Below are 17,354 nucleotides of genomic sequence, written 5' to 3' on the forward strand. Positions count from 1 at the left end.
ATCTCAACAGATGCTTGGCTTGTTAATAATCAGCGCGACTCCTTGGTGGTCAGTGCAGCAGCAGCAGGGTATTAATTCTGGATATGAGGGCTCCCACAACATTTGGTTCTTTTTCCAGAAAGGAAAGATGAAAAAGGGGGAGGGATCGCCCGTGAGTCTGACTGACAGTTTACATAATGAGCTTGCGAGGACAAGAGGCAACTATATAAACAGCTCGAAGGGAAGCAAGTTTTCCATTTACTGAGCGCTGTTAGCTCCGATGAAGGAGGAGCGGTTCAACACTAAACACTCCCCCTGTGCGTCTCTCACTAAATCCATTCGGTTTTGGAGTTTATAAAGGCGACTAACACATTCAGAGTTTGGTCGTTGGCTGCAGGATTAATTCCCAGAGGGGGATGGTTTAAACACCTGGATTATACCTTCCATTTTCTGCTGGTGCTTGGGGAATAATTGGAAGGACAGGGTGTTCTAGCTGAATTGCCGTGACGACTTTTTGTCTCAAGGAAGAAGCATTTACTTGGACCAATTGAGGAATATCGGAGGAAAATTAAACCCAATTCCCACTAAAAGTGTGAAGCCTTGAATAACAGGAGGATGGCAGCTTTGCGCATCTTTGGCTTGACGTTTCTGTTAATGATTTTGCAGCAGGTAATCGCTCATTGAAAAAAGGGGGTTCACTGAATGAGTGGTCCTAAATGTAATTGGGTGATGGAAGCCAGTTGTATGGCAAAGCCTGGGGTAAGCGCTGATGTGGCTCTTTTGTATGTCTCCTCTTTGTGCAGAGCGTATCCGGCTCTGGCGTCTTCCAACTGGAGCTGCAGGAGTTTGCGAATAGCCAGGGGTCCCTGGCTAGCGGAAAACCGTGTTCGCCCCACTGTAGGACCTTCTTTCGCGTCTGTCTGAAGCATTTTCAGGCAGTGGTCTCTCCGGGTTCCTGTACTTTCGGGAGCATCGTCACCCCAGTCCTGGGAGTAAACTCTTTCAGCGTTAAAGAAACGGAGAGATTTGGAAGCCCCATTAAGTTACCCTTCAACTTCACGTGGCCGGTGAGATCCCACCTTAAACATGATTTAAATTGTGTGGAGGGGGGGTAAAGGGTTAAACAGAGTGCGCTGTTAATCTATAGTGAAAACAAACTACTTTCGCTCTTAGACTTATTTCCATAACTTCCTTGTAAAGAAAAAAGAGATGGAATATTGCATCCAGTCTATAAGCATAGATGTCGGTATTACGTGAAGAGAGATGTAAATACATGCAAGCTGGGAAAATTTGCGTTCAACAAAACGTGTGTGCGTGGGGGGGCGGCGCGGGGGAAGGTGGTTGAGAGAAACCTAACCATCAAAGCAGAAATAAAATGCCCTTGTCAGTGAAAGACACGAGAAACGTTTTCCCAAGAGATTAAAACAACCCTAAGGAAGCTCCGTTTCATTGACTCGGACAAAGTAATGCTATCTGCAATTAGATTAATTAAAATGTATATCTCCGACCTGGCAGCACTACGGTTTCCTTGTTTCACCCAATTGTTTCAGCTGCAAGGAAGACTCTGTGACAGACCAAAACCTTTTTTGATCAATCTAACTTAAGATCTCGCTTGTCTTAAATTCTGTATCTTCCTCTCACTTATGTTTTGTTTCCATTCGCAGGGAACTTTCTCACTGATCATTGAAGCCTGGCATGCTCCTGCAAATTACCTTCCAGAAGGTGAATATGACACTGCACTTAGCAATCACGAGGGGGCGACCGTTTCCTAAAATTCGATACTTGTCTGTAAACTAATCCGAAATAGTTAACCTGTCAACGTCACTAGAAAAGTTTTAAAGTAAACTAAATTGACCTCATTGAATTCCAATGTTTATACTATAATCTCGGTGTTAGCTTTATCCTACAATCGGGAGCTATTCCCTAAATGATATCCATCAGGTTTGCTTTGATTTTGTCCCCTACCTAATCTCCAACACAATTGCGTTTCCTCCAGTTTATTTTTGGCGTGGGAAAGAAAGGAGCTCTTTGGTGAGAAAACTACAAGGCTGCCAAAAAGTCATGACTGCCTTTTCCTGTATTTTACACCTTTTTCAAATTCCGCCCTTTGGAAAAGAAATAATGGCTTTGGGATGTTTTTCTGACATAGAGGAAAAGGATATTTCAACAGCACAACTGTTCTCACTTTGAAAAGCTTTCTGCAAAGCCTCTTAGGTTCATGATTAATAATCACTGATACTAGAGACAATAGCTGAAGTGCTGTTCCTGAACTCCACACTGGTATGCTTTGCATTAGCACATGGCGTGTGCCTTTTTTCCCCTATCGCATGCAAACAAATGGCAGAATGCACCGTGCTTCTTTGAAATTGTCCCTCCAGTTATTATCCCTTTATCTGACGTAAACAATACAGCGATGTTTACGTGTTGCTATGAATAATACACTGTTTCCGGGCCCGACCTTGGTCCTTTTTTCATTTAAATGGAAAAATAGTAATGCTATCACTGGGATCAGGATCGGTGCCCTTGCGTCGATAAAGTAACGTGCATTGTTTAGTTTTTAGAACTCTTTAACATTTTGATCTTTAGCCTAAGTGGTCTCACTAGCTGCGCTGAGCAGTTGTGGGTGGCACTGGTTGGGGAGGTGCCACTGTGGGATGTAGCATAGAGTCAGGGCACATCACTGGGAGGGCAATGAGATGCGCGGTGGAGTGGCACTGGCTCTGGGCTGCAGTGCGGGGGAGCTGGAGGGGGCTGTGTCTCGCAGCAGCACTGAGCCCGAGCTGTGTGCGTGCCGCAGGTTCCCGGGCCCCGGCCGAGGAGTGGCTGATCAGTCAGGTGGCGATCCAGCGGCCGCTGGCGGTGGGCGAGAACTGGTCCCAGGACGTGCAGAGCAGCTCGCAGACCCAGCTGCGCTTCTCCTACCGGGTGATCTGCAGCGAGCACTACTACGGGGACAGCTGCTCCCGCCTCTGCAAGCGCCGCGACGACCCCTTCGGCCACTACGTGTGCGAGGCGGACGGCAGCCTGGCCTGCCTGCCGGGCTGGACCGGCGAGTACTGCACCGAGCGTAAGTGACACCACCCGCCGCTCCCCCGCACTTCCACAGCGCTCCCTTCCAGGAGCCCTATCGGCCCCACCCGAGGGGCGGGGCTGTCGCGCGGGCAGCCGCTGCCGCCTCGCGCCTGTTGCCAGGCTGCCCATAGGCGGTAAAGCTGAAGGCGGCGCGTGCCAGCGCCTGGGGGCGGGGAAGGCGGTTAGCCTCGCCCTCCAGCGCAGCTGCGGAGGCTGCAGGGAGCAAAGGGCGCGCGCTGGAGCCAACAGGCTGCGAGCTCGGAGCGCGTGGCTCTGCCGTGTGCCGGCGCCACAGGGAGTAGTGGCGGGGCGGGGGCTGGAAGTGCTCGTGGCGGGGGCGAGCGAGCGCGAGCGCGAGCCGCCTCCCCCTAACCCCGGGCTCGCCCCTGCAGCCTCTTCCCAGCCGCGAACCCCCTGGGGCCGGTGATTCACCTCCCAGGGCGGCCACAGCGCGCCCTCCCCGGTGCTGAGCGGCTTTGCCAATGCCCCCTGGTCACCCAGCCCCGCACACTGGGGAAATCCGCGGGGTGACCGCAGGCTCCTGCGGCTGTTAGCGCCTCTTTCCAGCGGCCAGCCCGCCCCTACAGGGGATGCTGACTGGGGAAAGGGGGTGATCCTGCCAAGCCTCCCTAGCCCCCCATAACAGAGTCCAGGGAGAGCCTAGTGAAGACAAGGGTAGTTCGCACGCGTGCTGGCAGGGCTAGGAGCTAAAGAGTATCTCATGCACTGCCTTGTCTTCACTGGGACTTAACCCCTGGCCCTGGCCCTGCCTTAGCCCTAGCAGTTGATGAGAACAAACCTTTTTTTCCCTAGTTCTAGCCAAGGCCTAACAAACAGGTCGTGTTCCCAACCCCCTTTACACAGTTAAATAGTAGAGCTACACGGAGCCCGGCCTCACACTGACCCCCTAGGCTCACAGCACTGGAAAGAAAAAGACATTGTGCCCAGTGAGGCCTTGGCTACAGTGGCTTCCCTCCTCCCCCTCAAAACTTTCAGCTTCTTGGTACTTCTGGTGCAATTCCACAGGTGGTAGCAATGGTGAGAGCTAGGGTAGACAGGATAGCAACGTTTTAACCACTATGGCATTTATATTCTGAGTTCAAATGACAGCTACTTGCCCATGCTCATACTTTCACCACTGCTACCCCCAGAGGAGAGGCATCAGTGGTAGTGCAATCCTGAGATGGCAGGCCACCTCTTATTTTTTTCTCAAGCTTAGAGAAGCAGGAGGCCATGTTTGTTGTATAAACAGAAAAACTAAAGGACACCTCTGTTCACAGCAAATGCTGGCTTTCTCTGGTTCACTTCTTCCTGCCTATGATCTGAATTTTTAAATGAAAGTTTTAAAGTGTGTTGTAGGTTTCAATATATTTATTAAAAAGTGATTTTTAAGTGTAAACTATATTGCCAGATGTTTTTAAATCTGCTTTTTGTGTTTTTTTTTTTAATATAGCCATCTGTCTGTCTGGTTGTACTGAGCAAAATGGATATTGCAACAAGCCAGGAGAGTGCATGTGAGTAGATGATGATCTCAAACTGAACTTGACAGCAACTTTAACCTTTTATTGTAATTAACATTTTAAAATTTTTTTCTAGCTGTCGTCCTGGCTGGCAAGGCCGTTATTGTGATGAGTGCATTCCTCATATAGGCTGTCGCCACGGGACTTGTAAAACACAGTGGCAGTGCATATGTGATGAAGGCTGGGGTGGCCTCTTCTGTGACCAAGGTTAGTTTGTGTATTTGATGGTACTGAGCTAAGAAATGTTAAGGCTTGTCTACACAAACATTTAATTCGCTGCAAGCTGGGGTGTGAATCTGCCTCCCTGCCCCCACTAGCCTGCTTGTAGACTGCTCTAATCCTTTGAAAAAATTAGAGTGCTCTAACCAATTGTTAATGTGTCTCAGCAGGGTGCTTATGGACAGTTACTCCACAGCAGGTTAGTTAGTGCAGGATAGATTCACACTAGCTTGCCTTGAACTAATTGTTTGTGTAGACAAGCCCTAACTCAGAGCATCTGGAATAAATCTCTTCCAGTGAAATGTCAATAGGCAACAATTTGTTGAAAGTCTCCGTCATACTAACTCTATTAATAGTATACATGAAAACACAAATTAACATTTTTAACTGTGGCTTTTTCTTTAAAAACTGATTGAAATGCTGAATATGCAGTCTTTTTGCTTGTTCAAACAAGAACTGTAAGTTCAGCTATTTATTAGTAGAAATAAAGCAGTTTACTAACTCCAACTGACGTAAACACGGCCATTTGAGCCTTCCTTATTTCTACACATGAGGAAGTAAACTCATGATGAGTCTGGAGTGGGTGAGAAAACTCATAGAGCAAGATTGAAAAGCAGAGGTTCTGTTGTAAGGGATATCAGACCACTTTACTTGCTCACCCATTGAATCGCTGAACTTTAGCCAGCTGAATGTGTCCTCAAGGCTATAGTTATATTGCTGAAACTGAGATCATAAACTATGGTTGTGAAACAATGTAAATAGCTGCAGAGATGGTTGTGATATGGTTAGGTTGTTAAGTGTGAATAAGGCAAGGCTTATTGTTAAGTTTGTCAAGGCATGTGTTGTCTTTCACAGGATGTACACTTTTCAACTTGATAAGTGCACATCTAAATCCCATTAAGGCTAATGGGTTTGTACACACACAAAGGAGAGTATACTAAGGCACTTATATAGTTAAAGGTTTGCCAGGTCTTCCACATTTCGGAGCTTAGATATACTGTGATGGGAGAAATAACAGATTTATTGGTTATTTGGAGAGTTAAATAATCTGTATTCATTCTGCTGACAACAAAATGAAAACTCTTAGCTGAAACTATTTTTTTTTTGCTGGCTAAAATGTTTGTTTTCATTTTTTGTGCTGTCATATTTTGACAAATGAGTGGGTTCTATTAGGTTGTCAAAAACTCTAACATTTGTCTTTGCAGATCTCAACTACTGCACCCACCACAAACCATGCAAAAATGGAGCTACTTGTCTGAACACAGGCCAAGGCAGTTACACATGTTCATGCAAACCTGGTTTCACCGGCGTTGACTGTGAACATGAAATCAGCGAGTGTGACAGCAACCCCTGTAGGAATGGTGGTAGTTGCACGGTAAGAGCTAATTTTAAATGTGAAACCAGTCTGAAACAAACTCAAGTATACCTTTTAAAAAATGGCTTGGTAACAACACACTGGGAATCTGATAGCTGACAGGTCCATTGCTAACGCTCTCAGTTAACATACTGAACCCTTTCCTGGAAGTGTCAGGGGAAGAAGTTTACTATAGGAAGAGAGTATTGCCTAGATCAAAACTAGTCAACTGAGCCTTGCTGGGGAGCCCATTATGAAATCCATGCAAGATGCTGGCCTAGTAAGAGAATAAATATAAAAAATAAACTTCCTCAAACCAAAATGCACACAGAAATGCACTAAAACCTTTTTAGCCATCAATAAAGGAGTAAACCTACATTACACTAGAGGAGTATAATATCATACAATATGAAGCTGATCTATTAAAACTTCTGTACAAGCTTATGCATTTTAGAGCATTCTGCTGTCTAGTGTTTAAAAATATTTGCAGAACCATTCAGTCATTAATTTTACCCGTTGAAAAAGAACAATAGATCATGGATATCAAATGTGCTCTGTATATTCTGCCTGAAGCCAGTGCATTAAGCCCCGCTGTTCACCCACAAGGGCTCACAAGGATCACACTCAGAAATAGCAGAGGGTTTCATTACGGTTAACAGGTGGGTCTCTTCATAGAGTAGCAAAATGAGCTTACCGTGCAGAGGATGAATGGGCAGCTTGCAACTGTGTTATCAGATACCCCACACAGTGCAGGCCTAAGAGGGCCTTGGGGATCCTATTAAATAGATAGTGGTAAAGTTAGTAGTGTCTTTATTTAGCTGGCCATTTGGATCCCACAGTTGCACCTGCTCAGCTTGACTAATTCAGTGAGTACCCCTACTCTGAACGTGGCTGTCTAGCAGGGTGCATAAAAATCACTTATTTTTAAAAAATTTATAAAAATTGGATTTTTTATTTAAATGTGATTTTTTTTAATGAAATGCTTTTTGAGGGAAAAAACATCTAAAGATAGTTTTAATTAAGATAAATTATAGCTCAAAGGTATCATCATGGAATAGGGATTATAAATTCCAATTCTATAGTATGAGACAATATATTCATGTAATGTTTAAGAAAAGTTTTGTAAAGGGGTTCCAATACTTCATGGATTAGGGACCCAATTTTATGGGGTTCCAGGGGCTTCTGTACAGATTATTTAGGTTAATCTTTCTATCTACCCATTGGGACTCAGTGCTCAGTCTAGAACAGGGGCAGACAAACTTTTTTTTGGCCTGAGGGCTGCATCTGGTTTCAAAAATTGTATGGCGGGCCTGTTAGGGGAGTCTGTGCCTCCCCAAACAGCCAGGCGTGGTCCGGCCCCTGCCCCTTATCTAACCCCCCCCGCCGCTTCTCGCCACCTGATGGCCCCCTGCTGTCTGTTCCCTGACCACCCCCGGACCACCGCCCCTAACTGCCCCGTCACCCCATCCAACTCCCCCTCCTTCCTGACTTCTCCCCCCCGGGACCCGTGCCCCATCCAACCACCCCTTCACCCTGTCCCCTGACCTCCCCCGAAACTCTTGCCCCTGACTGCCCCCCACCATCTCATGCCCAATCCAACCAACCCTTCTCCCTGACCGCCCTCAGAACCCCTGCCCCACATTCAACCCCCCAGTTCCCTACCCCATCCACACCCGCAGCCCTTGACCACCCCATTGCCTTCTATCCAACCCCCCTCCACCTTTCCCTACCCCCTTACTGCTCTGCCTGGAGCACCAGTGGTTGGTGGCACGGGCTGCACCAGGACAGGCAGCCACGCCGCCTGGCTGGAGCCAGCCACGCAGCGCACAGCACAGAGCACCGGGTCAGGCCAGGCTCTGCAGCTGCGGTGCCCCAGGAGCTCGCAGCCTTGCTGCCCAGAGCATTGCGCTCACAGCACAGTTAGCTGAGGCTGCAGGGGAAGGGGAACAGTGGGGGAGGGGCTGGGGGCTAACCTCCCTGGCCAGGAGCTCAGGGGCCAGGCAGAACAGTCCCATGGGCCAGATGTGGCCCGCGGGCCATAGTTTGTCCATCTCTGGTCTTGAAGATACCATCAGAGATGCTTAGTTTTGCAGTTCTCAGACTGTGGATTTGTGTCTCCAGAGATAACATGCTTGTTAACAGCAAAAATGTTTTTAAACAAACAAACAAACAAATAAATAAATAATATAGAGAGGTGAGAAATAACAGACCTCAACAAATTTGTCCCTCTGCAAATCTGTGTACACAGAGTCAATCCCTTTCCTCTCTCTAAAGGTGCAAACTTTCAAAAAGTTCAATGAATAGAAGATTGTTGGGGCGGAATAGATCTGGATAAGGAGGAGAAGTCTGAAGATAAATGTGAGAAGGGAGGGACAGACAGTAGAAACAAAAGTGAAACTGTTTGAGCAGCATATGCCAGAAGTCTTGAGGTCTTTCTCATTGATTTGAGATCTACCAAACCATTCTCTCATTAGAAAGGAAAACCTATAATGGCAGCAGGCCGTAAAAGAGACCCAGTTTGGGAATAAGAACCATTCAAGAAATATATGTTTGCTGATGATGATTTAAAGAAAGTCGCACCAGTGAACTGGTGGAAGTCACTTAAGCACTTGGATTCAAAGACTGTTGAAGTGATAATCTCACTTTTAACAGCAGTAGCATCTTCTGCCGGTGTAGAAGGAATATTTTCTTCCTTTGGACGAATTCATTTTAAACTGAGAAATCGTTTGGGACCTGAAAAAGCAGGACAGCTTGTTTTTCTTTTCCAGATTATGAACAAACAGGAAAATGAAGGTGAAGACAACTGAGTTATCTGCAGAATTCAATATTTTAAGTTTCTCATGTTGACCTGGCTGACAGTCGATTTAATTTTTTTTAATTAATTTAACTATTTTAGTTAAAAACAATTTTAACAAAACAAACCTGATTTAAAAAAACTTGTATGTTTAACTAAATTCAAAAATTCATATGCTTGTTTTGTTAAAATATATGTTTTGCTGGTGAAAAAAATCCAGAATACATAAAGTTGTTGTTTAGTTAAATAAAACAATTTAAACGTCTGTCTGGTGATGTTCTCCTCCTAATACAGCATGGCAAGAAAATCCTCCAAATATTAATGATTAACCTATTGAATTGGAGATAGTTCACCTCTCAATGACTTCATAAATATCTGCTTCAATTACTTTTGGTAAATGAAATAACCAAAGAATCATTCATTTTCTGATATAGCTGTAAAATTAACCTGAAAAGTTTTCAAAATAAATCATTTAAAAATGTATAGTGTGTACCTTCTAAAAATGAAACCTACATCTATTTCTGAGTTGTGAAGAATATGTATTAAGGTTATAACAACCAACAAGAATGCGCTTTTATGTAGAAATCCATGATTAAATAGTCTTCCTGACTAGTGATATAAATCATGATTTAAATCAATTTGATTTAAATCAAATCCACCCTGCTGTCTAGTGACTTAATCCTTCTGAGTCCCATCTGCATTTTTTTCTCTAAATACTTCACTGGCTGCAGAGAACAATACATTCCCATCAGGTAGATGAGGAGGGATGGAAGAAAGTTTGCTGTTGATCAACGGAGGATACACGAGAGTAACTGCCTTTGAATAGAGTCGAATAGCAAAAGTCCAATGTTAAGTTTTTAATTTTGCAGGATATGGAGAATGGCTACCATTGCCTATGCCCCCCTGGATACTATGGTGCTCACTGTGAGCATAGTGCCTTGACTTGTGTTGACTCACCTTGTTTTAATGGTGGCACATGCTTGGAAAAGGACCAAGGGGCCAGCTACACTTGCCGTTGCCCTCTCGGCTTTACAGGATCTAACTGTGAAAAGAAAGTGGATAGATGTACAAGCAACCCTTGTGCAAATGGTAAGTCTTCCCATGAGGAGATCCTGTGTATCTCTTGATCCTTCACACTTTCAGTGCTAAAGTGATAGACATCTTTAATTTGATCTCTAGCCTTTCCTCTGTGTTATCAGCCTACCTCTCCGGTTATATATTCACTTCCTATCCTGGCCGCACAAAGGAACTAACACTGTTTTATTGTACGTAAATTACCAGTGCATTAGAGATTGCAGGAGATTTATCAAGGGAAGGAGGAAAGGGGATACGTGTGCAGACTAAATTAAACTACCTATATATTAAAGGGACAAGGTGGATGAGGTAATATCTTGTATTGGACCAAATTCTTTTGGTGAGAGAGATTGCATCAACCACCTTATTTCTCTATTATCCTGGGACCAACATGGCTACATTGCATACATTATATTAAAAGGATATGATTATAAATCACAATAGCATGATTAGGCAACTTGTAGAGCTTTGCATGTTATGTTTATATAAAACTATTTCCCTCCTGTTGTAGTAATATGAATTACTTACCGAGGAAGTGACTTAGTGTTCAGGATGACATCCATTGCTGACTAAACTTTTTATTGTATTTTTTTCCAGGTGGTCATTGCTTTGATTTGGGTCAACTCCGTGTGTGTCGCTGCCGTGCTGGTTTCTCTGGTCAGAAGTGTGAGATAAATATCAACGAGTGTGCCAGGAATCCATGTTCCAATGGGGGCTCTTGTCATGACCTGATCAATGACTATACCTGCACCTGCTTGCCAGGCTACACTGGCAGGAACTGTGACATTAAAACCAGAGATGAATGTGCCTCTGGGCCATGCCAGAATGGGGCCACGTGCTATGGTGGACGTTATAATGCTAACTTTCTTTGTAGCTGTCCTTATGGCTTCATGGGCAGCCATTGTGAGTTCCCGGTTTATACGGTGCCCGTTCCATATCCTCCTAAACCTGTTCACTGGATAGCTATATCCATGGGTGTGGGACTGGTGGCTTTGCTTGTATTATTCTCCATGATAGCTATGGTCCTCAGACAGATGCGGAGGCACCCAGAGCAGGACTTGGAGACAATGAACAATCTATCTGATTTCCAGAGGGACAACCTTATTCCAGCTTCCCAGCTCAAAAACACCAATAAAAATAAAGACCTAGAGGTGGACTGTGGGCTGGAAAAGTCAAACTACAAACCTAAGAACCATATATTGGACTATAATCTGGTAAAGGATCTGCCAAGCAGAGGGACACAGGAAGATAAATATTATAAAAGTGAAAAGTGTTTAGGAGAGAAGCCTCCTCTCCGATTATACAGGTAAGAGTGCAGTTTCCCCCAGTAATTGTTAAGCCACATCTGTCCAAGGTGCATATGAGATAAAAGGCAGTTTTTCATTCAGGGAGCAGAAGTGTGTGGGCGGGAGGGGAAATAGATGATAGGTGGGGTGGGGAGGGGAATCTTCAGATTGGAGCATGAGTGCCTGTCAATTAAACTCTGTTTCTACCCAGGATGCGGCCAGCATGGGTAATGGAGGGGATTGGCAGTCAGTCCACTCATGAAAATAAGTAGAGTCTTTCCTTCCCAACTAGCTGATGGAGAGACTAGAACAGATCTATATTGAGATTAAAAATAATTATTTCAGATCTTAATAATGTAAAGATTAGGACAGGCTTCTCAAGAACATCCTGGTTTGTGGGAGTGGGTGGGTTGGAATAAGAGCCATATTCCAGCCAAAGAGAGAGAGAGATGGGTTTCCATTGGCTCATTCTTTTGATATATGTACAAATCTCTCACTTGGATTTCACATGTGATTTAAACGCTGCATTGTAATGCTGACATTGCAGGAAATGAAAAGGGACAGGAGATGGAGCGGAGTAGTAAATTATTAGATAGAGCACAGTGGAAGTATAGCAGGACAGAATCCTCTTTTCAATTGTAACCTCCTGCTGATTGTAGAGAACACCTGAAACAAAGATTGTTACTTGATTCAGGGTATTACCTCATCTTTTTACCCATCTTCCCCTTCCCATTCATCCTCTAGCTTCCCATTTCTCCTACGGATATTTCTAGAAGACCTTTATAAGGGATTTTATTATCTTCAGAGTCCTTAGATTTTTATGTTGTCTCTGTCTCCCCCTTAGTGAAAAGCCAGAATGTAGGATATCAGCAATATGCTCTCCAAGGGATTCTATGTACCAGTCTGTCTTTGTGATAACAGAGGAGCGGAACGAGTGCGTCATAGCCACAGAGGTAAGTGCACAGTTCCCTGAGACTCTACCTAGGCAGTCATTGATTCAGAGTGACCGGGCAAGACATCTTTCAAAACTGAACTCTGAAAGGGTGGCAATTGTATTGCAGGGATTTCAAGCACCCTCTGGTTTTCATCTGTACTATGATCAAAGGCTATGATTGGCGGACCATCAGTGGTACATGGAACTCTTTCTGGTGGCCCACAGGAGCACCAGAACAAACAGAAAATCCAGAGGGGAGATATGGGAAGTAATCTAGCTTATTTCTTTCAGCGGTGCTAAGCTCAGAAGTGAAGTCAATGGGAGCCCAGCACTAGAGAAAATCAGATCATAAAAGTTTTTAATGAGTGGAGGTAGTGGGGCAGTAAGATTACTTTCTTATATACATGGTCCACAAAATAAAAAAGTGATAGATCCTAGGCCACAGACATAAAGCTAGGAGAGTCCCCCCAACAGCAAGAGGACATAAGAGAATAATCCATGGGTGGTATCTGTTCTGTGGGAACACAGATATAGCCATGGAGTTCCATGAGTAGATGTAAGATAGGTGAATAAGCACCAGGAAGAATACTGTGAGTCCTGGTCTACACTACCGCTTAAGTCAATGTAAGTCATGTCACTCAGGGGTGTGAAAAAAGCACCCCCCCGAGCAACGTAGCTTACATCGATTTAAAGCGCTGTCCACACGGCACTATGTTGACGGGAAGATGCTCTCCCACCGATTTACTTACCTTCCGCCTCTCGAGGAGGTGAAGGACAGCCATCAACTTATCACATCTTCACAAGACCTGCTAAATCGATGCTACTGCATCAATGGCAGCAGTGCCGATTTTGTGTGCTAGTGTAGACAAGTAACGGAAGGGCACTTAAATCCCTTGCCACGTGGGATCCCTTTACTTGTGTAGATTTTGATGTGTTATCTGAGGGTATGGCTACATTTGGAATTTCAAAGCGCTGCCCTGGCAGCACTGCGGGAGCGCTGCTGTGGCAGCACTTTGAAGTGTGAGTGTAGTCAGAGCGGCAGCGCTGGGAGAGAGCTCTCCCAGCGCTGCATGTAAACCACATCCCTTACGGGTGTAGCGTGCAGCGCTGGGAGCCGCGCTCCCAGCGCTGCTGCCCTGATTACACTGACGCTTTACAGTGCTGTATCTTGCAGCGCTCAGGGGGGTGTTTTTTCACACCCCAGCTGCAGCGCTGTAAAGTGTGAGTGTAGCCAAGGCCTGAGAGGCCATGGGACAATATAGAAACAGACCTCTACTGGAAGAGTTCAGCGTGGGGTAGGATTGAGAATTTAAACAAAAGCTGTTAAAGAACTGAATATTTACTGAGGGACTAACAACCATTTGGAAAAAGGCCCAATGAGAAGTTAAGGGTAATTTAATGCCAACTGGTGGCTTTCTTATCTGAAGAAATACCTTGAATTGAGTTTGCTCTATTTCTACTTTTCTGCTTATTTGTCCAGTTTGGTACTGCAGATTCAGAGGGCCCAGAGGAGGAGAAACCTGCTGTGGCATTAACACTCAGTACAACAGAATTCTAGCTCCTCTAAGATTCCTACTTAAAAGGCAAGCTGAAAAATAGTGGGAATAGAAATCAGATAAAATAGAAAGCTTAGGGCTAATGGAAAGATTTTCAAAGGTGCACATGGCAGTTAGGTGCCTAATTCCTACTAACAATCAGTGGGAGTTAGGCCCTACTTGCTATATGTACCTTTGAAAATCTCCCCTAATGTTTTCATACCTGGCTGCCTAAAATTAAGCTCCTAAATCCATATTTGGCATTTAAATAAAAGTGGCTTGGTTTTCAAGAGTGCTGCCTGATGATTCTTAGCTCTTTCGAAAGTCAAGCAAATTTGGGTTTGGAAACCTGACTTTAGGCAGCTGGATTTGAAAATCTAGGTCAAAATTAACTTGCATTCAAACCAGCTAATTCACTTGTAGAAAATGAAGCTACTTGAAATAGGGCAGAGCTGTTAGCTAGTGATTCTCTGACTTGTGGGAGTCAGTGAGAGAGCCTCATCCCCTGGGTACTGATTATTAAGCTGCAGAAAGCTCTGGCTTCAATTAGTTTGATTTGGATGTACTTGGTTTATTGATTTGCTTGTTTTATTTACAATCTACAATATTCTACGCGTTGCCTTCTTCTCAATCCTTTTTTAAATTATTTTATTTCCTGACAGGTATAAGACTGAAGGGTCAGTTTGTATGCACCTCAGATTTGGTGATGCCAGGAGATGGACGTTTGTTGCATTGTTTACAATTCAGAACTGGATTGGATTTTTTTAATTATATGCAACTTGCTGCTCTCAGGAGGAGGCTGTAACTGGGTAAACTGGACAGACTGTGAATTTACCGAAAGATGCAATACACCTTTTTTGTTTTTAGTGTCCTTGTTTGACATTTGATAAAAGGAATTTAATTGGCTATAGAAGAGGGAGGGGGCAGAGGAGAGAAGAATGAAAAATATGTTGTTTTGACTAGCTTTTTAAATGATAGAGGCCAGTTCCTCGGGACAGACCTGTGGCTTTCCAAACTCTAACTCTGAGAGATTCCAGTTGGACCAGAAGGCACTTGACTATCAATTATATGTGCAGATGTTGCCGTGGAAAACATGCATGAAGAAAAAGATATCTGCATAGCAATGTATTGGATACAGAATAAATAAGACCCCAATTTCTTTCCTAGTTTTAAAAGTGCCTAAAAAGTGTCAGAATCTAGGGAGCCCAAACAGAGACTTGACTGCCTTCTTTTGCAGTACCTGACCAGTATTGGGCAGGGGTGGTTGACACTTCCTGCTGCTCATTTATTTACATCTTCTTGGCTCCAGCTGCATTTATTTCAGGCAATTTAACGGGTATGGGGAAGAGGGATACTGAATTTGTTTCTCTCATTTGGTGTTGCTTTGGAGAACTTTGGACTTGAGCAGTTATTTGGGACACAGTTCCATCCCTGAAATGATAGCGGACTTTTCCAAATCTAAACTGTTGAGAAGGGGTTTGTGTAATGAATGTTTGTTGCCTCTTTCCCCGCGATATGAGGAGAAACATAATACCAGCCCTAACTGAAGGCCTTACAAATGCGTTTCAACTCAATCAGCTACTGGAACCTACACATGCTGAGCTATCTCAGCTCTTTTTATGCCCTTTGCACTACCAATGATTGTGAATAGAAGTGAAGTTTTTCTTCTGACAACTTTTTTTTTTATTTTTTTTTGGCAAGGACTTGGGATTTAGTGTTTTGATTCTGAATCAGGTGCCACCTTCAACTGCAAATAGTCTCAAAGTCCTAGCTGTTACTTTTCAAAGGAGAGGGAGGGGTTTATTTCCCTATCCTTTACTTCCCTATTGTAGAAACCACCTCTTCTCCCCTCACACAGTCCTTTCACCCCTGTTCCAAATGCCCAACAGAGAAGCAGCATCTGAGAGGCCCTCTTTAAGGACAGACTCAGAATATAATTTGAAGGCTCTAGGCTTGTCCTCTTTGTTTCACTCCTGCCCACAGTAACAGGGAAATGGGGAAACTACTCCTTGAATGCAGAGGTGCAGTTCTGAACTGGTAGGTTCAGTGCACATAGTCTATCTTATATATACATTTACAGCAATAATATTTGACAGCCAAGTGGAAAGTGCTGTGACATATTGTAGTGATAAGAAAACTGCGAGGTGGGGCGGAATGGGGAGGGAGGAAACAAGATCCCATACAAGGAAGCCTGGGACTATGCTATCTACTACTGTTCCTGACCTTGTAAATCCTAGTATTGGACTAAACCATCTGCTGCCTTGAACTGTTCAGGCAAGGTCCCGTCCTAATGTCCACTACTGACCTTTTGCTCTGACCACAGAGATCATTTTGAAGATGACCTTCAGAAATCAATAATATGGATTTTAGTTTGTCTGTTTGTAGTTTATTTTGAAGTCTAGTATTTCAGTAATTTAAAAAATCAGAAGCACTGAACTTTCTACATTTTATAACATTATTTTGTATATAATGTATATTTATAATCAAACCAGAAGTGTAAATATGTTTACTTCTCATGTAATGTTTTTAATGTGATAAAGTTTGAATTTTATTTTTTTTTCAAACACTGAAACTACCTTTCTGCCACTATGAAGTTTATGTGATTTGTCTTTTTACCCTCAGATTTCATGATCCTATGATATACAGTAGGTGTAGGCAACCTAGGTCATGCATGCCAAAGGTGGCACGCAAGCTGATTTTCAGTGGCATTCTCACTGCCTGGGTCCTGGACACCGGTCTGGAGGGCTCTGCATTTTAATTTAATTTTAAATGAAGCTTCTTAAACATTTTAAAAATCTTCTTTACTTTACATACAAGAATAGTTTAGTTGTATATTATAGACTTACAGAAAGAGACCTTCTAAAAACATTACAATGTACTACTGGCACGCAAAACCTTAAATTAGAGTGAATAAATGAAGACTTGGCACAGCACTTCTGAAAGGTTGCTGACCCTTGATATACAGGGTAACTCCTTGTCCCAGAAGCAAGTGTGACTGTCAGCTCACCACATCCACCCCAAATTTACATCTTAAGCAGACTTGCTGTTATCCCACTTTGACTATTAACTGACAGCAGAGAGGTTGCAGTATGGAACTGAGCTGACAGAAAAGTTGCTATTGTGCATTTCCTCTAAACTTTGACATCCCTATACAAACTTCTTACAAAATTAACTCTTTAGTAAGGTTTGCAGTGTACTTACAGGTAAGAATTAATCACGGTAGATCAGTAACACATTTTTTTCAGAAACTCTTTGAGTAAGAACTAAATCTTGTCCTCTGCAGTTTATTCTTGCATAGCATCCACAAGTTTGAACTTACAGAATTTATTCCTGCAAGTTTAATTGGGAATAGGTTTGTCCCTCCCCTGCAGAGTTTCATGCCCCTTTCTCCCAACAACATCACAGATCTCTTGGGAGCTGTATGGTGGGCCTCTGCTTCCAGATGGTATATTTCCCAGATCCTTCTGCTCCAACAGCATCACTATCTTCTTAGGATATCCAAGGCCCTCGCAGAGGAAGCTTCAGCAAGCAGTGGAGGGAACTTGTGTGAGATAATGCTGACATGGTTAAAGACCTTTGAACATATA

The 17,354-nt window shown here is 43.8% G+C and overlaps 1 protein-coding gene across 1 annotated transcript; it reads left to right on the forward strand.

Moving 5' to 3' along the window:
• Nucleotides 1–205: 205 nt before the first annotated feature.
• On the forward strand, nt 206–16,498 carry DLL4 (delta like canonical Notch ligand 4). The gene is made up of 11 exons (XM_030559498.1): nt 206–648; nt 783–1,046; nt 1,644–1,701; nt 2,777–3,046; nt 4,505–4,565; nt 4,648–4,778; nt 5,996–6,165; nt 9,808–10,027; nt 10,610–11,318; nt 12,143–12,251; nt 14,430–16,498. The coding sequence occupies exons 1-11, from the start codon at nt 595–597 to the stop codon at nt 14,433–14,435; spliced, it is 2,052 nt and encodes a 683-aa protein (XP_030415358.1). The 5' UTR covers nt 206–594; the 3' UTR covers nt 14,436–16,498.
• Nucleotides 16,499–17,354: the final 856 nt, after the last annotated feature.

The sequence above is a fragment of the Gopherus evgoodei genome, chromosome 4, assembly GCF_007399415.2.
Source record: "Gopherus evgoodei ecotype Sinaloan lineage chromosome 4, rGopEvg1_v1.p, whole genome shotgun sequence".
NCBI classification, from domain to species: domain Eukaryota; kingdom Metazoa; phylum Chordata; order Testudines; family Testudinidae; genus Gopherus; species Gopherus evgoodei.